The sequence below is a fragment of the Lonchura striata genome, chromosome 30, assembly GCF_046129695.1.
Source record: "Lonchura striata isolate bLonStr1 chromosome 30, bLonStr1.mat, whole genome shotgun sequence".
Taxonomy (NCBI): domain Eukaryota; kingdom Metazoa; phylum Chordata; class Aves; order Passeriformes; family Estrildidae; genus Lonchura; species Lonchura striata.
In genome coordinates, this window is record NC_134632.1 from 265431 (window position 1) to 288782 (window position 23352).

The 23352-nt window shown below is 56.0% G+C and overlaps 1 protein-coding gene across 3 annotated transcripts in view; it reads right to left on the reverse strand.

Annotated features, from left to right (window-relative positions):
- Positions 1–23352, reverse strand: part of NAV1 (neuron navigator 1) — a 73971-nt gene that overhangs the window by 39828 nt on the left and 10791 nt on the right. For 2 of the 3 annotated variants that reach the window (XM_077789045.1, XM_021527669.2), the window contains exon 1: positions 16925–17843. In XM_077789045.1, the coding sequence (XP_077645171.1) occupies positions 16925–17594 (670 nt within the window). In that variant the 5' untranslated portion in view covers positions 17595–17843. Of the gene's footprint in view, positions 1–16924; positions 17844–19746; positions 19848–20225; positions 20838–23352 lie in introns of those variants that run through there. The other variant, XM_077789046.1, reaches the window with a different exon arrangement.

The window sequence follows — 23352 nt, forward strand, 5'->3', positions numbered from 1 at the left end:
AGAGACTGGGCAGGAGGCAGAGCACGTCGGAGGCAAACCCAGCTAACGAGTTCCAGGCTTGTTAGTAGATCTATTGTTACCACATCCCGCGGGAGGAGGGAGATAACACAGGCTATTTTTGCTTCCATCTGGGGAATCGTTTTCCTCCAACATGTACTGCTACGATGCTAATTTTTAAGGCTGATGATTAATTGATGTTAGGCTCATTATGGGGCCAACGGATCTCTCTTCACTGGGAGCGCCAAGGACAGAGGGAGACGTGTTTTGACAGATGTCGTTGGAGCTGCGTGTGAGTGACGTCCTAACAACGGAGGAGAATAGGAGCCATTAGCATGGAAAGCCCTGGAAATGGGAGGGGAAGTGCCTGCACGCGACCCCAGCACCCCTCCTCCAACAGCCCCTAATCAGCCCTTCACGCTCTGCCCCGCTCTGCCCCGTGGTTACCAGGGCTTTGCTCCGGAGATAAACGGTCTTTGTGCACACCCAGGGAGAATTGAATCTCCTGCCTGTGGCGAGGAGGGCTTGGCCTTTCTTCTCCCCCTCCCCAGCCTCGCAGGAGGGCCAGGTGCCAAATTCACTCTGGCACCAGAAGCAGCAGCCTGCAGGGAGCCGGAAACAAGTCTGCTACACATATGATCACCAGGATCCCGCAAGGCTTGGGCTCTCCCTGCACCTGGCAGCAGGGTGGGTGAGCACTGCTGGGGTGCCCAGGGCTGCTGGTCATACCAGGCACTGGGCAAGGTTCACCCTGAAAATCATGGCAGCATCTGCAATAGCAGCCCAGGCAGGGCCGAAGACCAACACGCATATCACAGATTTTGGGGTCCCTTCAGTCTGCAGCATGAGCTGCCCAGGTGATGTTCACCCCAAAGCAAACCCCCTATACCCTCCCAAAGATGGAACTGTGCATGGTGAATGGCAGAAGGATTGCTTGAAGAGGATGCCATAGCTCTTACAGCAACACAATGACCTCCTGCATTCCCCAGGTCTCCCGCCAGAAGTGGGATGATGAATCCTGCTAACTCAGTGGAGAGCATGGGGTGATTCTGATCAGTGCAGAATATCTCCTCTGCCCGCTGTGCCAGCTCCCCAGGGCTACCCTCACTGCAGTCAGGGGGTACAGAGCATCATGCTCTGCTACAGCCCTCAGCTTGCTCCCCTCCCCACCAACATTGCCATTACCTCTGCTGACCTTGTTACCTGCTCCTCCAAACTTCCCTGGGAAAGGTACCTAACCCACTGGAGCCAGGAGCAGCACCAGCCCCACATCTCTCCCCATCCTGGGGCTCCACACCCAGCACCCCACTGCCCCACAACACTGCCTCACATCCCTGTGCCAGGGACATGCTGGGTGTGTGCTGGGAAGCTCAGCAGCAGCAGTCTCCTGCATCCATACTCAGCCAAATCCGACACCAGCTCCAAAGGCTGCCCTGCCAATCTACCAGCAGTGTTATTACAAACTTGTGTTAATTGCTGCACAGTGCCTCGAGCATCCTTCACAGGAGGAGGGATGCAGATAAACTGTCTATTCTTAGCACTGATGGCTCCCCACTCCTGGTGTCGGCCCACACCATCCTCCAACTGCTTCCAGACCTGCTCCCTCTCTCAAAGTGCACTTGGAGAGTCCCCGCCACCAGGGAAAGGTTTTCTTGAGCAGGAGTTGCGCTTTTCCCACTAAAGGTGATTTGCAGAGAAGGAAGGTCCCATCTCCTCCAGGAAATCCATTTGTGCCACAGGAGGGAAGGGCATGCTGGGGACCAGACAGCTTTGTGGGAGCCACCACTTGGTCCTTACCCAGGTGCCCCAGGGGGTAGGGGCTGGCATGGAGGAAGTGTGCTTTACCTCCACCACCTGCATTACAGTGAGTGAAAGGATGCTGACACACTCTACTATCCTATGCAAAGAGCTGCTGTTCCACCAACAACTCCATATTTTACTGGGGGCCTGGCAGTACCTGGGATGAACAGGGTGGAAAATGTTCCCAAACAGGCATCAGTGCCAATCAGAGGCATTTCAGTGGAGCCTCTGGACTTTCCACTGTGCAGCTCCTGTGGCTGCCCTCACTATGCACCTGCCAACACCAAGGGCTGAGTGACATGTGATGACAGCAGCCATGAGTCTCTGGGCACAATGGGAGAGCAGCCACTCACCTCTGGACCCCACATACAGACAAGCCCCATCCCCTGCAGGCTGCAGGATCCCTTTAAGCATGCTGAGACCACACGGAGTTACAGCTCCAACTTGGACAGTTGGGATCCCCAGCCAAGCTCGAGACAATGCCATTCCCTGAGCTGTCAAAGTGCCAGCACGCACTGTCCCACAGGCAGACCCTCCTGGGAATGCCACGCTTCAAGGATGGCACAGAGGGGTCCCTGGCAGCGCTGCAGCTGGGATTTATCTCCTCTAAGAATATCTCAGCTCCATGCAATGGCTGCCTGCACAGCACAAGCCCTCTTCGCCGTGGGAAGCAGCTCTGCAATGTGCTTTCAGCTCTTCTCCCCAAATTTGCTCCAGGGGCCTGTCCAAGCACTGACGATGTGCAGCCCAGAGCCACAACTGCTGCAAGAGAAGCCGAGCCAACTCTACAGCTTGGGGGGAAAGCATCAGCCAAAAGTCACTCAAACAAGGAAGCAATTTGTCTTATTCTGGCTACACTCCCTTGAAAAAGCAGCGCAGAGCAGGGAAATCAGATCACGTGCGGCGCGCTGACCAAGCACCCACCGCAGCAGCAATGGGGAGCGTTCACACCAGGAGCCTGACAGATAGAACAGAATAGGGAAAAAGGATGGAAAAAGAAATGCCATGTGACCCCTCGCTCGATCCAAGGCACATACCACATCCAACAGTTCAGAATATGAAATACACACAATGAGCTCCAGTGAGTAATTAATCCCTTCAGGAACACTGTAAGTGATTGCAGACAGCTTACCAAGAAAAAAAAAAAATTGGAAAGTCATTGAAAAAATTACCACAAAATGTTTCTTTTTCTTTTCCAGCCTGAAATACAATGAGACCTGCAAGGAGCCCTCTCTGCTCTGCACAGTGTGACAGCAGTGGATTTCCAACAACCAGCTGGTTTTCCAACAACACTCAATCTACCTGCCAAAGTGACAGTTGTGAGAAACCAGCCCGGCCTGATGGAGGCAGCAAGAGTGACTGGTCTCAGTGCTGGGCCCTGGCCTTGGCATCAGTGGGACATGGTGGAGGGACATTTCTGGAGGGACAAGGCATGGCATAAAAAGGTGTCCATAATATCTCACAATTTCATTGGCAATTCAAACTCTCCGGATGACTTTCGCAGGTCAGAGCTTGGCTTATGGAGCAGCCCTGATGGGCTCCCTGGTGATGCTTAGCTTGGTGAGCCAACCTCCCCTCCTACCTCCACCTCTCCTCTTCATCCTTGTGTTCCCTCTTGCCTTCTTCCACTTTCTCCAGGACTAATCAGTCAGCTCTTCATCTGGAAGACTCCAATTTGGACCAAATTCTGACCCATTGCCCCCAAAGTCCCACATCTTGCTTACCAGGCAAGGAACTACATCTGTCCACATTCTGCCCTGTGTAAAGTGACCATGTGCAGGTGATCAACCCCACAATCCCCTGTGAACAGGTGGACAAGCATCCAGAGGCATCCGCAGGGGAGTCTATCTCACCCACTCCTCCAGCCTCAGCCCCCCACCACCAGGGAGCACTGACCCCCAGCACAGCCAGGGGGAATTACAGAGCACAGCAGCTGCTTTTTACTTCCATAATTCCATGGTATTTTTCAACCAACTACTACTACTTCTACGTGTAAAACTGGAGTTTATTGAAAAGAGTATTAGGAAAGGTATTTTCTCCTGTCAATAAAGTGACTTAAAAATAATTGGAACTTTCAAATTAAAAACACACCTAAATTTTCACTTCGACTTGCAATCACTCTGATTTGGAAAACAGAGTTTTTTCCTCGTGTCCTCTCCTGGGTTTTCTCCCCTCTCTCCTGTTCTCTCCTCACCATGTTTTGTTTAAAAATTCATCAGACCAGGGAAAAATGCATGGCAGGAAAAGAGGGTAGGGGAAAAAAAAAAAAAAAAAGGCAGAAGAAACTGTAGCTTTTGCAAACCTATCTCAGCACAGGGGAGAAGAACTTCCAGACTCACCTCTCTGCTCTTGGAAAGAGGTACTCGGAAGGACAAGGGAATATTGTATATTAACCAACCTCCTGCATGCTCTGGTAGCGGATGCGGTCTCGCTGACCCTCCTCAAAGTTCTGTGATCCTCCATGGCCTAACAGCTCCTCTAGCATGTCAACCAGGGGAAAAAGGGATGGATGAGGCAGGAAAATAACCCTGGGTGTCAGTGTGGGATGCAGCCTGCTCCAGCCCTGACCATAAACCTCAACTGCTGCTCCCAGCTCACAACAGGGCTCTTACTCCACAAAGACAAGTGCCAGCTCATGTCTGGCCATGGCACGGTTCTGAGCTGGAAACCGCCTGATGTGAGGCACATCCCACAGGAGATGCTGATTTGGGGAAGGACTAAGATGATGTTTGCACAGAAGCAAGGTCACTCCTGTACCCAGTGATGCAGGGACACAGAATCACCACAGAACAGTTTGGACTGGGAGGGACTCTAAAGTCCATCTCGACCTAACACCTTCTACCAGACCAGCTTGCATGAAGCCCCATCCACTCTGGCCCTGAACACTTCCAGGGCTCGCACAGCCACAGCTTCTCTGGGCAACTTGTGCCAAGGCCTGACCACACTTACAGTAACAAATTTCTTCCTAATATCCCTTCCTGCATCCCTGAGCATCCCTGCAGTCTCAGGGATCACTCTCATCCTAGGCAGATCCTGTTCTGCTGTTCCAGAGTTTCCCTCTTATAACATGGTTTTTGAGGACAGCTGCTGCATTCTCCACACAGGATGTGTGTAACATCAGCTTATGAGTGAGCACACTCTGCCAGCAGATGAAAAGCTATATGGAAATGGAAGATCATTACCACGATCTCTGTGGAAACATCCCATCAGAGCAAGTTTTTTGTCCTCCTCCTTCTCTCTCCCCATGTGCACAAATTCTGGCACCCCATGCACCACTTGGCATTGCCTCAGCACTGTGGGTCCAAAATGCAGGCGTCTGATTTCTAAAGCCATTGTCTGGGATGTGCTATTGAGCTGCAAAACATGGAAGGTTTGGGATGGAAAACAGGCATCTCCTGAAACACAAAAAGAAGCTGGCAACCCAGATTTTATTTGACTTTGAAGTTATAGAGAATGTCAACCAAACACAATTTGCTTTATTCCCACAAAGGGAATGAGAATGTCAGCCACAAAATAAACCCACACCTCTGCCCCCGGAAGGCAGCAATGGACAAATGGGGAGCAGAGCGTAGAGAGCACAGCTTCGCCCTACTGGTCACTGCTGCAGCACAGAGCAGCTGGGCTTGCAAATGCATTACCATGCTCCGCCTGAGAATGAGGCAGGAAAAGCTGCTTTGTAAATTTACTTTTGATTTGGAGCTCAGGGTTCGTGTCCTATTACATTTAGCCAATGCTCATTTCTCAGTTCCATGCAGGGAGGTTTGCAGGAACCCCCAGAGTTTCACCCATTTTAACTTTAGCACAGTGACTGTTTGCACCAGTTACTTGCTGTTCATTTTTGAAAGTGAACAGGGTGGGAAGTGCCCAGTAGTGCAAACAGCAGCTGAGCTGAGATCAAATCCTACCTCCAGGTTACTGTACTTTCCCCACCATAATATCTGATGCGTGACTTCTCACTGCAGAGTGTGCTTTCAGAGGAGCAGCTTAAAAGCCCAACCTCCAGACCCTACTCTGCACAGTCCTGAAAGCATCTCACAGGCTCCAAAATGAGATTCCCTCACTCATTCCCCATGTTGCTTTATGAGTGAGGCCATTCCCCTCCCCTCACAGGAATCAGCCACATGTTCTCCATCTGGGAGCAGATGCCCATGAGCCAATAAGCTCAACTTGGAAAACGTCACTGAAAATATCACCAAATTTCTGAGTGCTCTACAGACTGTGGCCAGATGATGGATATTAGTGCTTCTGCAGTCCCGGGACACTGTTTGGCACAGCACAACAAAAGCACAGCTAAAAGGGCTCAGGGAAATGGAAATGAGATGGCTGGAGGTGCTGCTGCTGGAGTGTTTGCCCTCCTCCAGATGATCCAGCCTGTAAGGAGGGAAGATCTCGGTCTGCTGGTGAATCAGCCCCCAAATGGCTGCTGTACTCAGCTTGGAGCATTGAAGGACACCAGCTTTGGTCTTACAGCAATCCCTGGCACTGCTGGGCACAGGGCAGAGCCCTGGGGAGAAAGGTGTGGGACCATGTAGGGCAGGGCCCCTCACTGCCCCATCCCAGCCATGCCCATGGCACTGCTGGCACAGAGCTGAGGAGCAAGAGGCCTGGGGTAGGTCCTGGGCACTTCCCTTTCCCACAGGGACAGGATACAGGCAGATTTTGATGCATTCAACCACAGACAGTAGGAGACAGGAGGTCCAGACAGTGATAAATCCAGCCTCACACCACCCTGGGTGAGACATCAAAATGGAATTTACCAAAGGACCTTAAACTGATGAGCTGTGAGCTCCAGGCTATGTAAAGCCCGAGGCAGAGAAGACTCAGGCCTGCCTGGAGTCAGGCAAGTGCTGGTACTTTCCCTTGGTCAGCAATCACACTGTTCTCCAGGCCACGACAGATTTTAACCCCAGATTTTAACTAGTCTACGTACATGTTAGTTACTTGGGAGAGAAACCACCACTACCAGGAGTCAACTGGCACCTCTGCCCCCAGGTCCTCTCTTCATTGCCCAGCCTGACGTGCAATGCACGGCCTGTGCAGGGTGACTCCAATTCCCTGGAAGGGTTTTGTTACATTTTTTATTGAATCTCGGGTCAGAGAGGCAGGAGTGCAGGGCAGCCACCTTTCACCATGCCCAGTGGATGAGGGAACCCCAGAGAAAAGCCCCGGGGCTGTCCCCATTGACTCCCCACAGCTGTTTCCCTCCAGCAGCCCTGCCCTGATCCAGCAGGACAGAAAGCCCCATGCCAAGCACCAACAGAGCCAGACTCAATTTACTCCCACCCTTTAGTCTGCAGAAACTCCAGCCCTGCACAGTTTGGAGGCAGCGCGACTCCAGCTCCTCAGGATTCAGCACACGCTCCTCTGGGCTCATGGCAGCAGAAATTTGCAGGACATCATCTGTCTGTCCTCCCTGCTGAGACAGGAGGAAGCTGAACGTCATTATTTCCCCTGCTTCTGCACTGTCTGTTGGGAGTTTGGAGCCATCTCCTTGTCACTGCCTTGGTGCAGTGAAGTTCTGGAGGTTAAATGCAAGGTGGCTCTGAAAGGTCATAGCTGAGTGGGCAGGAGTCCTTCACCAGTGATGGCCTCAGCACGCTTGGCTCCACATTGGTCCTGCCCTGGCAGAGCTGGACAGTCGCAGGTTCCAGCCAGAATCTGTCAAATGACTTTGCTCCTGCTTTTAAAGATGAGGGGAGCTTTGTCGTCTCCCTTCCCACAAAGCAGCGCCCCCACCTTTGGAGCCTGCCAAAAAAACCGTGCCTTACCTGATTTCACCACTGCCAGGTTAGCCCATGACTCTGTACCCACAGACAATGCTGCCCCAGGCCTCTGAACCACCAAAGCTGGGAGAAACCTCGGGATGTGGGAGCAAACATCCACGAGGCTGACAACGTGTCCCCTGCGGCACCACACCGGGAAACAGCCGGGGAGGGACGTGCTGGCCCCATCGAACGGCGCACAGCACGTTTTCTGCCAGCCTCAGCTCACCTCGGGGAGCTCCAGCATCACAGCGATCAATGTGAATTAGCCACTATCTGTTCTTCCACTTGTTTGCATCAGCTTGGAAATTTAACACCAGGCCAGAGATAAAGTGAACTGGAAATACCCCGGCAGCGCCTAACACTTCCAGCCCGAGGGGTTCGTTCAGCTGATGAGTTTCATCATCACAGGTTCCAGCCCGAAGAGCAGGTTCCTGCGCTCCCCGTGTACATCCCTCCCTGCCAGTGCCCGCATCTCACATGCTGGGCTGTGAAAGGGCTGTTCTCTGAGTGGGTTTTACAGAGCCCAAACTGCTCCCCACCACACCCCTGTAAAAACTGATGATGTCCTGACAAGGACTGTGCCACAAAGCTCTGCCATTATTAACCAGATGAATCTCCAGGCCAGAAGAAACACCTGGGTAAACCCCTTTTAGTGTCAAACCAGGCTGGCAAAGGACCAGGACAGGCCCCAAGCTGACATGTGGGGGAAGCTGAGACGATGACACTGTGCATGGGCGAGGGATGTGTGATTTTGAGAAGTGTCTCCTCAGTGAGTTATTCTCAGTGCACAGCAATGCTGGAAGCTCACACGCTATAAATAGCCAGCAACAGAGTTGTACCTGCACCACAGCTCCAAATGTGCTTCCAGCCAGCTCATGGAATTGGGAAGAGCCAGGCCAGGGCAGAGCCAGTGCCAGGGACGCTTGAGGCCCATGACAAAGCAGAGGTGTAAGCTTCAGGCAGTCTGGGCTCCCAAAAGAACCAGTAACGGCTAGATTTGGCCACAACTGGGTGCTCTTGAAAAAGTTTATCTGGTTGCAGGATCTCACTGCCAGCTTTATCACTCTTGATGACACAACCCTGCATAAGATGAACAGAGGTGGGACATGCAGCTCCTCAGACACCAAGCATGCAGGCTGGCAGTCAGCAGGGCTGGCATGAGAAATAAAGGTGGTTTTACATTTCTCCAATGCTATAGGTATGGTACTACCCATCTGCCAAGCTTCAGTTAGCAGGAACAGTTTTATATTGAATGGAGACTAGAGATGGACTAGAGATTAGGAAGAAATTCTTCCCTGCGAGGGTTATGAGGCCCTCTCACAAGTTGCCCAGAGAAGCTGTGGCTGCCCCATCCCTGGAAATGTTCAAGGTGACATTTGATGGGACTTAGAGCAGCCTGGGCTAGTGGAAGGTGTCCTGGCCCATGGCAGGGATTGGAGCAAGATGACCTCTAATGGTTTAAACCCAAACCATTCTATGGTTCTAAAATTTCCCCTCCAGCTCACATAGCACAGGCTGCAACACCCCACAGCACAACTCTGTCCGTTTTTCTGGGTTACATGAAAACAACCAGAACCTCCAGCAGCTTCAACAAGGATCTCATCCCGTCCTTCCAGCTCACCAAGCACGAGAGAGTGTGATCCCACAGCCAAAGCCAGCCGACCGGCTGGTGAGCCAACAAGCTGGCACAGAGCCCGGCCCTGCCGTGCGTCACCTGTGGCTGCGAGTCAGGCTCACAACCTGCCCAGGGAACCGCGGCTTCATGAGTGCAGCACAAACCCTCCATTTCAGTTCCCCTTTGAAAAGCACCTCCTGGGTCCCTCCTAGCCAGCTCACCATCCCCTCCCTACCCACTGGGCAAGATCCAGCCAGAGGGGAAAGGCAAAGCAGCCCTACCTTTACATCTTAGACACTAATTTTTGGATTTGCCATAAAACCTTTCTGCAATTTCACGGGGATGCTTGAGGTCAGACCCTCACAGGTACAGAGGAGGACTGCAAAGTGCCCACCTCTGGATGAGCAGGACGGCTAAGTAGAGACACAACAAGGCTGACACAACACCAGGGCAATGTGGAGTGATTAAGAATCACTGATACCTACGCCAGGTGGAAAATTCTGTGCTCCCAATGCGCTGGCATGCTCGTATGTTCACAGAGATGGAGGCATGTGTCCAGCTGCAGGACACACCTGCATTTCACTGGGCAGCATGGGAGCACGTGTGTGCCCAAGGTCTGCTCAGGTCTCCCCTCCAGGGAGCTCACATGCCATGCTGTGCCAGGGCCACAAGGCTCTGGAGCCACCTTCCTGATCCATGGCTGCTCCCAGGAGCAAGGAAAATGCCCTACCCAAACATGCTGAGCTTCTGCTCAGCTCTCCTATGTGGACTCCAGCAGGTCCTTCAGTAGGAGACGAATCTCAGTCCTCCTTCTGAAGTAATAAAAAATACATTATGCCCTCAACTGAACAAGACAAATACCAGCACAAGGAATGAGAGAAATGCTGGCATGAAACAAAATGTGGAAGAACTGGATTAGAAGAAGGACCAGCAAATCGGTGGGCACTGGGCACCACTCCTCAGTGTCACACCCACCCTGACACAAGCACATCTCCATTTGCACAGCTTCTAATCTCAGCTCTGCAATGCAGCATCCCCTGACTTTCCAGCTTCACGGCTGCAGCATCCCTGCCTTCCCAGCTCCCCTCCTGCTCAGCTCCCTGCTCCGAGCTGCAATGCAGCAGCGTGGGCAAGCCATGCTCTCCCTTTTACCCATCCAGCTCACCACGAGGCAACATGGAGCCTCCCAGCTGAGCTGTGAGCCTCACACATCCTCTACCCTCCCAGGCTCACTGCTTTCCAGCCGGAGAACTGGCAACCCCTTCCCTGGCTCCCCTGGGAGAGCTGCTTCGTGTGCCTGGAGGAAGACGTGACTTTGCAGGGTGGGGGATATGGCAGAACGGCACCATTATCTGATCCCTGTGTCCCCACAGCTCTGCATGAGACACAGCCACGGTGCGAAGCCTGGAGAGGACAAGGACTCGAACACCACAGAGGGATGGAGCCATCCCCACTCCACCCAGGGAGTTGATCCAGGCTCAGCATCTTCACCATTGCCACCAGTACCAGGAACACTGCACACACAGAGCCCAGGACACCACTGTCACCAGCACCAGGAACGCCACACATATGGCCCTGGGACACTGCTGTCACCGGTACCAGGAACACCACACACACAGAGCTCACTGCACAGCTGTCACTGAAACAGCCCAGGACACCACTGTCACTGGTATCAGGAACACCACGCACACAAAGCCCAGGATACTGTGGTCACCAGTACAATAAGCACCACATGTGCACATTACCCCAGGACACTGACTGTATGTGCAGGGACCAAAAGCCACAAGCACAGTGCCACAAAAGACACTCTGGAGCAGACAAGTGACTGATTCAGAGGATGTGCCCGTGGGTCCACCTGACAGTACACAGCCAGGCAATCTTGATCCCAAGACTGCAGCCCTACAGCAGAGCGCCCTGTCATGCCTGCAGCTGAGCCAGGGAAGCCAGGAGTCACATGCTGGCCATAGCAAATGGGCTGGCACTGGCATCACTCACAGGTTACACCCCTCAGAGGGTGTGCAGGCTCTAATTCTGCGCTGAGCTGGAACAAATCCTACCCTCTGCAATGGGCACAAGCATCAGCCAAGGGCTGCCCTCAGACACTCAAGTGAGAGTGGGCAGGGGATCTGCAGGTAGAAGGGACCAGGAACATTGTCTTCTGGCACCACAAGAAGCTGCACAGGAAGACAAAGAGCTGGGGACCTAAATGGGCACAACAGGGCAATTGATGGTGGGAGGACTTGTGACAAGGGAATGCTGTGGCCACAGAGATACGTGCCACAGCATGACAAGACAAATACACAAAGTTGAGGCATATGGAAGATGCTCTCTAGAAGGACCCAGAACTGCCAATGATTCTCTGAGTGCCACCCACATGGAAGCACGCTGATCATGAGGCACCAGAACCAGCAGGAGCCATGGGTGAGCTTGGTCCATCCCAGCAGCATTCAGCAGTCACATCCATGGGACTGTAAAGCCTTGAGGGGGCATCACCCAGGTCTCACTGTGGTCATATCCCATCAGCAGATCCCAAATAGCACTTCCAGAATTTCTATAATTTTCTATTCACGTATTTTCTTTTTAGACATGTTGGATTTGGGAGTGAGATATAGGCAGTCACTGTGAAAACCCCATTTGAGCAGGGATTTTCGGGCTTTTTGGGGAGAACTTTGTTTCAGCAGTGCATCCCCAAATATGTTCGTTTTCAAGTGTTTGCTCTGCTACCTTTCCATAGGAAATTTTGAAAGACAAATCTGGGTTTATTTTTTTCTCAGCCTTTTTTTCCACACTGCCATAATCACCGGGAACAGACCACATCCCGAACAGCTTCAGTAGAAGCTCTGGGGCCTTTGGATCCCATTTCCAGATCCAGTTGCTGCAGCCATCTCAGCTGGAGAAAGCAGACATCTACTACTTGCTGTGAGCTCCTGAGAGCGAGCTGGAAGTAGCAATACAACTGTGCACCACTCCCCTTTCTCCTCACTATTACCCCAAAAGCAGGAGTCCAGCTCTGTGGGCAAAAGGAAATAAATACCCATCCCAATAACCTCGTCACACAGATGCTGTCACAGAGGGACCTTAAGAGAGGAATATCATTAGTGGTATCAGGACAGCCACAGCACTTTACGAGGCAATAATCTGCTCTCATGACTGTGAAGAGCTACTTGGTCTCTGACCTCCTCATGGTCTCCTGCCAGGGAGCCTGGCTACTGCTGCCCAGTGCTGCCACAGGCACATTAGTGCTTAATTAAACCGGTAGGAACAACATGGGGCATAGGGAGGAATGCCATGGGGTAGAAGTGTTCCTCTGATCCCACCCCATGTGTTTCCCAGCAAGGATGGCAATCAGAAAGAAGTAATTTGGTTCCCATCTCCACTAGGAATGCCCTTGCATGGGACATGTCAGATGCCAGTCTTTTCAGCACTGTGGTTTACTTTTTAAACCAGAGTCAGATACAACCTGCAGCTCCCACCTGTCACAGAACCCATCTGCCTATTCCAGCCCTTGGCTCTCCTCCCCAGCACTGAGGGGCTGCTGGCACCCACTGCCCACCCAGCACCAGCCTGAGCACAGCTGGGCTCTGCCCTCCCTGTGTGTTGGCACCACGAGGCTACTGACTCCCTGTGGCTACATACAACCCAGCAAGGACATCCCTGCTGGACCACCTGGGAAGGGCAGCATGGCCCACTCGAGGGCTGCAGGACTGACATGGGTTACAGCTGCAACTGAAGAGTTTGGCAGGGCTGCAGACTCCTGCAGAGAGCATTTCTGGGAACACCATCTCCACTGAGATCTCACACGTGTCCACCTGGGTTCTGGCCCACACAACACTGACCACTTATTTGTTGATGCGAATTAGCAGCCACTTAAGAGGCACCACATCCAGCAAGAGATGGACAAAGAAATGGCTCTAGAAAGCAGCTGCAGGATCTCAGAGGTGCTCTGGGGAGCTCTAGGTAAGTGCAACCATTGCACTGGGCACCACAAGCACAGCCCATACAAAAAAGCCCTTGCACCTGATCAGCCCTGTCCATCACACGCAGACATGAGCAGCGTGAGCTCTGCACAGCCAGCTCTTCCACCATGCTGGCCATGTGCCCTCTGTCCCCTTCATCCTGTGGTTGGGCACTGGCGCAATTAGCAGCCCCAGCTGCCAGGCAGTTTTGATGAGAAGCCTCAGTCTTTGGTTGATGTGAAACGTATAATTTGGATGATGGAAATAGCCTCTACAAAGCACATGTGGTTGCTGCATGCCGGTGACCTCTCCTGGCTTGCGCAGGCTGCTCTTTAAACATGGTTCAGCTACAAAGGCTTCAGTGGCATCAAAAGATGAGGCAGCAGCAGTGACCGAATGAGAGGTAACATTTGGCCATGACTGAATAAACTGTATTTTTGGCCAAGAGGCTTGGGAATGCTTCTGGCAGGAGAAGCATGAGGTAGAGATGACAATTCAGGTGTGGAGACTAAAGACACACAAGCTCTCTGGAAGCCACTGTGGCTGGTAGTGCCAGGAGCTCAGAAGCTGCACAGGCTTCTCAACACAGCTCAGCAGTTCAAGGACAACAATATCTGCAGAGGCTGGAAGTCCCTGCAATTTCCTCTCTCTCTCTTCCCAGCGCAAACCAAGCTTGTGGCTCTTTCCATGCCACTCTGGAGAGGGTGTCATTCAGCAGATAATGTCAAATAGCTCAGGCTCAGGCTTCACTTGCCAAAGGAACTGATGAAAACAACAGAGACCTTCCTTCCCTCCCTCCTAAGCATCTCCTGGAGCAACCTCACCAACCCTAGCAGGGTGTGAAGCCCACTCTCCTGAATCCAGCTCTCCTGGGATCCCATTCCTTCTAGGTCCATCTCCACCACACGAACTACCTTTTCCTGGGGAAGCCATGTTGTGGAAGGTACCATCACCACTGGGGAAGACTTCATGCGCCTGGGTTGCAAACAAAGGGGTCTGGAGGATCAGCACGTGTCTACACAACCTCAAGTTGTGGTTGTGCCAGCACCACTGTCACACAGCTCCTTCCTCTCCACATCCCAGGCTCCTGGTGGCATCCCCACCACGCAGGCTGTCATGGATGTGCCAGGTCATGGCTGACTTGGGTAGTAGGTGTGATTCAACTCCCACAAATGTGGGAAGTACAACCCCGTGGAAGGGAAGGGAAATTTCAGCAGGGTGAAGCTCCTGCTCTGACCACCCCAGATGCTTTCCCCATCCAACTCTGGACACAGCCCTCGATCCCCCTGCAGGAGGCCTGCCAGTCTGTATGTCTTGGAAAATTATTGGCAATACACAGAGGACAGATCTGGCAGAGTTTGGGCCTCATGGACCAGCTGATCAAGTCTTCAGATGCTACATGCAGTCCAAAGGGATGTTCAACACCTCCAAGGTCAAAGTCAGCCCTGACTGATGCAGGTGAAGGTTTGGCAACACCCAGAAGCCAGATCAGTTGCTGGGGGCACTTCCACAACCATGATCTTCCTCAGAGTGTGCACAAGATCCTGTCTTGGATCTCTGGTACTACAGAATACCACAAACTGGGAGTCACTCCCTCTCATGTGGGCCAGACCTGCAAGGATTTCTCTTGCTGAGGAAACTACCACCTAAAAGCAGAGCATCATGGGGGGACACTGAGATTCCCCCAGGCATCCCAAAATCAGTGAGTGGCAGTCTGTTAGTCCCGTAAGTGACAAATCTCCTGCAATCCTGCCCTGCTCCCATGGCATCTGGTGCTCCCACAGCATTAGGCCTGAGGATGGATGTCTGTAAATCCAGCTGTGGGACCACGGGGCAGCCTGAGCCCCCACAGCCGGGCTGACCTCCTGCATGCCACCAGCTCATCCCCACAGTCTGCCTGCCCAAGCCTTCAGCTCACTCTGTGGCGTTCCACTTGTGAGCCCTGGGATGGCCCAGCATCAGGGCAGACCCTGCCAAGACACTGCTGCTGCCCCGGGGCTGGGCCCGGCCAGGGGCCAAGGGCAATGGCCTGGGAGGCTCCATGCCTGTGTGCCAGCACACGTTGGCAGCTGGCTGTGCCAGAGCCCAGCTGGAGCTGGGGCTGTGACACCCCAAAGGCTCCTGAAGCAGCCAGGGGTACGCAGGGAAGTGGACTCAGTGAGTGTGGCTTTCCAGGTGCCTGGCTTCTGCATGCGCTCCAGCTCGTTCCACATCTCCAAATCACCTCCCCCAGGCCCCAGCCGCAGCAAATCTCTCTCCTTTCTCTTCATCACACAGGAAGGACAAGGCATCTCAAGCCAGCTCAAGCACCAGAGAAGCTCCTGGCCCCCTAAAAAGAGGTCCCAGGCACGGAGCTTGAAGGGACTGGACACACCAGTCCTGCCTGTACTGCTGCTCCCCCACCACGAACAAGCACCAGGGCTTTACAGCCAGCCAGCTTGAGCACCATGATGGCTGTGCAAGGCTCCCTTGCCACCTTCTCATGCCAGCTTGCCAGACCAAACACAGCTCCTCAGAGCCATAAGACCCCAAAGTCATTGCCCAGCTGAGACCCCAGGCACTGCCAAGTGGGATGCAAGGAAGGCAGGGGTGTCAGCGGGAAACAGAGGGCTACCGAGGCAGCCACAGTTCCTAGAGATCAGTATGCAGCACGAGAGAATGGCAAGGGCTGGGCTCACCTGTACTGAGACCCAACACTGTGGCCCATGATGGGGCAGTGGGTTCCAAGGTCTGGGGCACAGCCAGCACTGGGCCAGCGCTCGTTGTTCTCATGGAAACCCACTATGCACACAATGCACACAGCAAGCTCGGGGACCAAACCCACATGGATAGCAAACGCAGGCAGCCACAGCCTGAATCAGCTCACACAAACCCTGCAGCAGCATCCTTGGAGACCCTCCTCTGCCAGAGACCCAGACATCAGTGGAGCTCTGGATCTGCCCAAAACGGAGCAGCAGCCTGACCCCCTCGCACAGCATCTCCACCAGCAGCTTCCCAAGGTCACCCCCAGGGCGAGCCACGCTGATGGTGGGGGAGCAGCTGTGGCACCCAGCTGTGCAGCCCCATCGCATGTGGTGGGTGTTGAGACTAGGGATGGCCAACAAGACACGTGGGGGAGGACAAGCTCCACCACCACCTGCCACTGCTCCTTGTGAGGAGGAATTGCCTTTCCTCTAAGGCAAGAGGCAGCTGACAGTACTTCCCCACAAGCATGCCTTGGAGATGCAGAGGGCTGCAGCCCCTCTGCTCTCGAGCCAGGCTGGAAGAGCTGGGGCTATTCAGCCTGGAGACAGCTCTGGGGAGACCTTTAAGCCCTTTTCAGTGCCCAAAGGGGCTCCAGGAGAGCTGGAGCAGGACTTTAGGACAAGGGGGAATGGCTTTCCATTGACAGAGAGCAGGGGTAAAATGGGATATTGGAAAGAAATTCTCCCTGCGGTGGTGGGAAGGCTCTGGCACAAGTTGCCCAGAGCTGTGGCTACTCCATCCCTGGCAGTGGCCAAGGCCAGGTTGGATAGGGCTGGGAACAACCAGGGCTAGTGGAAGGTGTCCTTGTCCATGGCAGGGAGTGGAACAGGATGAGCTATGTCCAACCCAAACCATACTGTGGTTCCAAGTAACTGGGGACCCTGAGGCTGATGACACCTTTCCCCTCAGCCTCCGTTCACTTCGAGACACTGAGGCCGCCACCAGCGGGTCCTCACGGAGTGTCAGGAGCCCAGCTGCCTCCAGCTGCCACCTCTGGCCATTCCCACCCCGACGTCGAGCCCGGCGGTCGCGCCGGCTGCACTCACCCAGCATCTGGCTGAAGAGCAGCTGCTCCAGGTCGCCCAGCACCGTCACCACCAGCTCGGGGTCCACCTTCAGGTACGGCTTCTCCTCGCTGCCCGCCGCCACCGCCGGCGCCTTCCCGCCCAGCAACTCGTCGTCGCACTTGCCGCCGCCGCCCGCCTCGGGGGCCTTGCTGAGGGGCTTCACCTCGGCGTAGGGCCCGCGGGGGATGCGGCTCGGCTTCCCGGCGGGCGGCGGCTTGGCCGGGCCGGCGGGGCGCGGCGACAGCAGCGAGTGCTCGGAGCGGGACAGGCTCCGCGACATGGCGGGCGCGTCCCGCCCGCGGGGGCCGCCGCGCCCGCCGCCCCCCGCCGCCGCCGCCCCCGGCGCTGCCGCCTTGGCCATGTCGTCGCTCCAGCGAGGCTCATAGAGCTGCCGCTTCTTCTCGGCGTCCGTGAGGAAGGCGAGGTTGGTGAGCGACTTCTGCTTGCGCAGGTTGGAGCCGGCCGGCAGCCGCCCCTCCGCGCTGCTCGCCTTGAAGACGCGCAGCTCCGCGCCCCGCGGCCCCGCGGCCGCCGCCGCCGCCTTCGCCCGCTTCGGCATCACGGTGCTGCCGTCGGGGCCCCGCCGAAAGCCGCGCTCCTCCTCGCCCAGCTCCACGTCGGGAAGGCTCTTGAGGTTGCTCCCCAGCATCCCCGCGCTGCAACCATTTAACCCGCCAGGCGCTGCTGCTGTTGCTGCGGCACCGAGGACACACCGGGCGAGACAGAGGGAGAGGCGCCGTCAGCGCCCGTCCCACCGGCCGGGGCGGAGCGGGGAGGGGATGGCGCGGGCGTGCAGCTGGGCTGGGGGGAGAGGGGGGGTGAGCGGCGCGGCCCCACCTCGCCGCTCCGCCGCCGGCAGGACACTGCGAACCAGCGGAATGTCAGGGGCGAACAAAAAGGGCCCGCCCTCCTCTGGCGCGGGCAGGGGGCGGGGCGCGGCGCGCGCGCCCGCGGAGGGCAGGGAGGCGCGGGGGCGCGCGCCGCGGGGCGGGGCCGCGCGGGGGCGCGCGCGGCGGAGCCTGAGGGGCGGAGGGGCCGGGCGGGAGCGGGGCCGGTGCCCGCAGCGGAGCGCGGCGGCGAGGCGTGACACCGGCGAGCACGGAGCCGGCCGTGGCCCCGCCACCACGGCCTCCCGGCCCCGCTCCGCGGCCCCTCGCAGGCAGGGGCGTGCTGGGTGGGAGGGGGAAGATGCCACCGAGGGGGCCCCACGCCCCAGCACCCTGCGTTGAAGCACCCCTGTCCCGCCGCCATGGACCCCACAGCCACTAGACACTGCGCGCCCATTCCCGGGGGGACCGAAACATCCCTGTTTCTCCCCAGATTGTGCAGCAAGAGCCCAGGGTAGCCCCAGGAATCTCGGGAGGGACAATGCGGCCCCCAAACCCAGCGGGGCCTCTCCACTGGTCCTAGGGAATTAAGGGCGGGGGAGTACAGAAGGGGAGTGGGATCTGGTTATCATCATTTTTCATTAATTACCCGTCCCTTGGGAGGGGTGAATTAAGTCTATTTGGTGACCTCACGCGGGCTGCCATGGCAACCGCCGGGAAATATTGCATTAGACCCCATCACTGCTGCCGAGATAAGGACGGGAGGACCGGAGGTGGTGCGAGCCCACCCCCGGGCTGGTGATCCCGGGTTCAGTCCGTAGTAGTGCTGAAAAGTCCCAAAATAACTCCACCTGGATGGGACAGCAAAGGGTGCCCAAAAAAGGGTGATTTGCACTAAGAGGTGCTGCTGGGGCAGGATGGGTGCACAAGCTGCACCCCAAGTCACTCGGGGCTCGGGAGAGGGCTGTTGCCTGGGTGTAGGGCAAATCTGCGGCTGTTGTGTCATTTTGGGGCTGCTGAGGTGATTCTTGGGGTCTCCCAATGTCCCCTGTTCCCTCTGGCTGGGCCCGGCAGAGCCGCGGGAAGTGCCGCGGGCCGGCATGGAGTGAGGGAAAGGATCCGGCCCTTTCCCGGTGCTGAACTCGCTCGGCTTTGTCCCAAAACCTCCCCGAGGAGCAGGGCAGCTGCGCTGAGCGCATGCCAGCCCCGCTAGCTCCCTCCCGCTTCCTCCTGGAACACCCTCCCGGGCGTCGCTGGCTTCAGCACTTTCCAAATCGGGGCTCAGAATAACTTGATTATTCTCTGACCGAGGTGCTGGGACCCCAGGTCAAAGTCGAGTTCTGCCAGGAGCCACCGTGGATCTGACCGACTTCTGTCCCTTCAAATCACCCAGTGAAGCTCCTGGCTCTCTTTTTTCCCCTTCCTTGCACGTCTCTGGAGCATCCCGCCATCCTCCGCTGCCGCTGCCCTGGCAACCGCCGCCCCAGCATCTTCCCTGGACCCGCCTCCCCAAAATCTCTCCCCAAAGCGAGCGCCAGAGGGGACTGGGGTGGCCTCAGCATTGCAGCGAGGAGCTTGTATTCAGCCCTCGAGAAAGGGGGTGACCCGGTGGTGGGTGTGGGGAGCCAGCGGTCCCTCCACACCGGCTCCTTGGAAATGGGTCATTCCTGGAGCTCGCTGGAAAACTGGGAAGAGGAGGGAAAGGAGCCAGCCGGGGTGATGTCCTGGCACCGTCCCAGGAGGGGTGAGTCCCCTGTGCTTCTCACAGGGTATGGCCACGGAGGTCACCTGATGCAGGAATTGCAGATGAGCTTTTCCCAGGGGAGTTGGGGCACCTCCAGTGTGAGGGTTTCCCCACACCCCACTGACCTCCAGCCCTGGCTCCCATTCCAGCACAAGCCTCTGTCCCCTGGCACTGTCACAGTAGCCCCTCAGCAGGACACCCCCACTGCTGACCAACCCCTCTGGACTCACTCAGGCCTCTGGGTTTGGGGTCAGGATGAGATCCCTTCTCAGGATCGGAGCACTCATCACCTGGGGATGTGGCCCTCTCATGCTCCCAGTCCTCCTGAAGCCTGTGGGCAGAGGGGGGTGAGGATGGGTGATCAGGGGCAACTGGCTGGGGACCCCCAGGAGATGAGAACATAGGCTCTGCCTTGGTCTGGGAACACTGCTCTCATGGCAAGGGGTCCCAGGGCACCCTATTCCCCAACGAGTCCATCCCCTGCCCCACATCAAGCTCCCACGGGTGACTTAGGAGCCCCAGCGGCCCAAATCCAGTGGGAACCTTCCTTTTGGTACAGAGCCCCCTGACTCAACCCCAACATTTTCCATGGCCACCTGTGGGGCCTGCCTGCCTCCCCCTGTTGCCATGCCCCCCACAGCTCCACATCCCAAGGCACCCCCAGCCCCATGTTCCCCCATCCCCGTGACCCCCATCCCCAGGGACTCACCGGTACTGGAAGGGTGCCACAGTGGCAGTGATGGGGTGGCTGTGTGGGGGCCCTGAGGAGAAAGTGATGGTCCCTGACCCAAACACAGGGCCCCTCCCCTGTGAGCCACCATGAGACTCCTCCCCTGTCCCTGCTGTGGCTGTTCCACTGCCCTTCCCAGGAGACCCTCCCAGCCGTCCCCCACCCCTGCCCTGTGCTAGGGGAGCTTTGTACAACTCAGTGGGCTCCCCCACCCTGCCTGCCCCTCTCCTCCCACTGCCCGCTGCCTCTGGCCATTTCCCAGGAGACACCAGGTGTCTTGATGGGGCTTTCTGCCCACCCTGAGCGGGGACACTGGGGCTTCCCTCCCTGCCCTCGGACGGTTCATGGCAGGCGGCTTTGCCAGTGGCTTTGGGCTTGAGAGTCTTGGGACCAGGGGCTGGCACCTTCCCTGGCCGAGGGGACAGAGCCCTGTGGAGGACAGGGGACCCCGGGGTGCTCAGGGGGGCTGTGGTGTGCAGTTTGCCATGGGCTATTGCACGGGGCACTGGGATGGCAGACTGGAAGTGGCTGCGGCCAGTGGAGTTGACATTGGCTGTCCCCTTCATCCTGGTGAGGCAGGTGCTAGCAAGGCTGTGGAGGAAGAGGAGAATTCATTACAGCCCAGCACAGAGAGGGCACCCACAGCCCCTCAGCTGCACCAGACCTTGGTCTTTGTTCCTACTGGCCATGGGTGCTCAATGTCCCCATCCTCACTGCACCCCACACCCCAGAATGAGGACACACACAATGTCCCCTGACAGGGATCCACAGGACCAGGGCCTGTGTGATGTCCTCCTCCCCTAGAGAGCCTGTGCAGCCCCACCCCTGTGTCCCCAGGTCCCTACAGCAGGTCCCTGCAGCAAGCACATTTGGGCACAGACTCTCACCAGTTTGGGCTGCACCACAGGCAGGATGGCCCTCTTGGCCACTCAAAGCTTTTTTCTGGTCCCCAAAACCACCTTCTGATCAATCAAGACCACCTCCCAGACACTTGAGGCCATCTCCTGGACACCTAAAACCATCTCCTGGTCATCTAAGAACCAACTCCTTATCATCTGAAACAATCTCCTGTCACCCAGGAGCACCTTCTAGTGGCGGGAAGACCAGCTCTGTGACCCCATCTACTGGTGTCTGAGCCCACCAGTGTCTGACCCATCTACTGGTGTCTGACCCCACACTGGAGTGCCCGCCTCATCCACAATGTTCCCCCACATGGTGCCCCTGCCACATCTCTCCATGCTCCTGCTGTCACCTTGCTTGCCCCATGGTGACTTTCTGTGTCATCCCTCAGACAGTGTCCTGTGTCTCCCGCCCTTGCCTTGGTGTTTTTCTCCATGTGATAAGGATGTGGTCTCATCCCACCCAAAACACCCACAAGCAGGGCCATCCTCACCACCACCAGTGACAGGGATGTCAGCACAGTTGCAGTGAGTGGAGAAGCTCATCACTCCTCATGCCCACAGGATTTACCCAGGCAGGCAGAGCAGAGCTCAGCAAGGAAACCAGCCATGGAACAAAGCTCCATCTCCAACTACCACTCGCCTGCAGTTCTCCAGGAAAAAAATCTCAAAACTCAAAGAAAAATTTCTCCAGAGGAAGAAATGATCTCTAGAAAGATGGGGAGTTGTGGTCCCACAGGCACCAGCTGCCACAAACCTCCCAGACACACATTCCACAGGTTGCTCCAGCATGGTTTCACTCAGCCTCCTTGAAGGAAAATGTCTGAGGAGGAGAAGCTTTTTGGGGTCCCAGAGCATTCTGTGGAGACCATCAGCTCCAGGCTGGCCACCCATGGTAAGGGTTCCTCTACCTGGTGTTGGTTTAGTGTTGGGTGGGTGCAGTGAGTGCTTTGGAGGGTGTACTGGAGTCCACTGAGGCTGTTCCTGGTGGGCTGGGGAATGCAGCCTTCCAGGTACACCTCCACACACACCTCCTCTTTCAAACCACCTGGCCAAGACAGAGCTTCTCCAGAGCTGGGAAGAAACTGTGGGGTGCAGGGAGATGGCTCCTTCACCCCGGTGAGAACAGCAGCCCAGCCTCAGCCCTGCATTCACTGCATTTCCCAGAGGAGGCTATAACACGAACAAAGTCCAAAAATGTCCCAAACCATCCTGTTTTGCCTCTTCTCCAACCTGAGCTGCCCTGAGCTCTGCTCCCCCCAGCCTTCCCCCAACCATGCCCCACATTCTCCCCACCCTGGGATGATTATGTCCCTGCAACAGGCAGCACTGAAATTCCCTTTTTCCAGACCTACATGAGCTGGATCATTTGATCATAGAGCCGTGGGTCACGGGGAGAAGGGTTGATGCAGCGGATGAGATCAAGGAATCACAGCGCCAATTCCGGCGCCAGCAGGGAGCTACAAAGCTTCTTCCAAGGCAATTTTGATTAAGGGGCAGAGGAGGCTGACACACACAGCTCTGGGCTTGCTCTCCCCAAAGCCTCTGGCATCTTTCAGAGGATGTCTCCCCACATCCTGGCTGAGCTATCTCTGTCTCTGCTCGCCATGGTCACGTCCTGAGCCACAGCAGAGGTGGGTGGAGGCAGTGCTGGGACAGGCACAGGAGGCTCTGGAACAGATCCATCCTCGAGTCTCTGTGGGAGGTGACTCTGCCACTCCCACATAGATCCAGCTCAGGGGGCAACCGCCCCAGAGTGGGGGCCTGTGCTGGCACCAGCCCACACCCAAGGGTGCTGCAATATGGGCAGCAGGAGCCAGGCAGGGCTGTCCCTGTGCCAGTGGGATTTCCTGCACCTACAAAGGTCACTCCTGGGAGCGTGGGCTCAGCACCCAGCTGGACACCAGCTCATTTTTGGGGGTTTAATGTTCCCAAACCATCTGTGAATATCAGCAGAGAGCAGCTCCCCTCTGTCTCCCTGTCTGTTCCCAGGCTGTGCCGCACACCCACATTTACAAACCCCAGTTCTACACTTTTTTCCCCTCTCTGTAAGGTAGCCTCTGCCCTGAGAATGCTGTGCCTGGGGACAGCAGTTCACAGTCTTGAGCTGCAAGACACCTTGTGCAAACACAAATAAGGTTGATCTTCACAGAACTACAGAACAGTTTGGGCTGGGAGGGACCTTACAGATCATCATCTCATTCTAA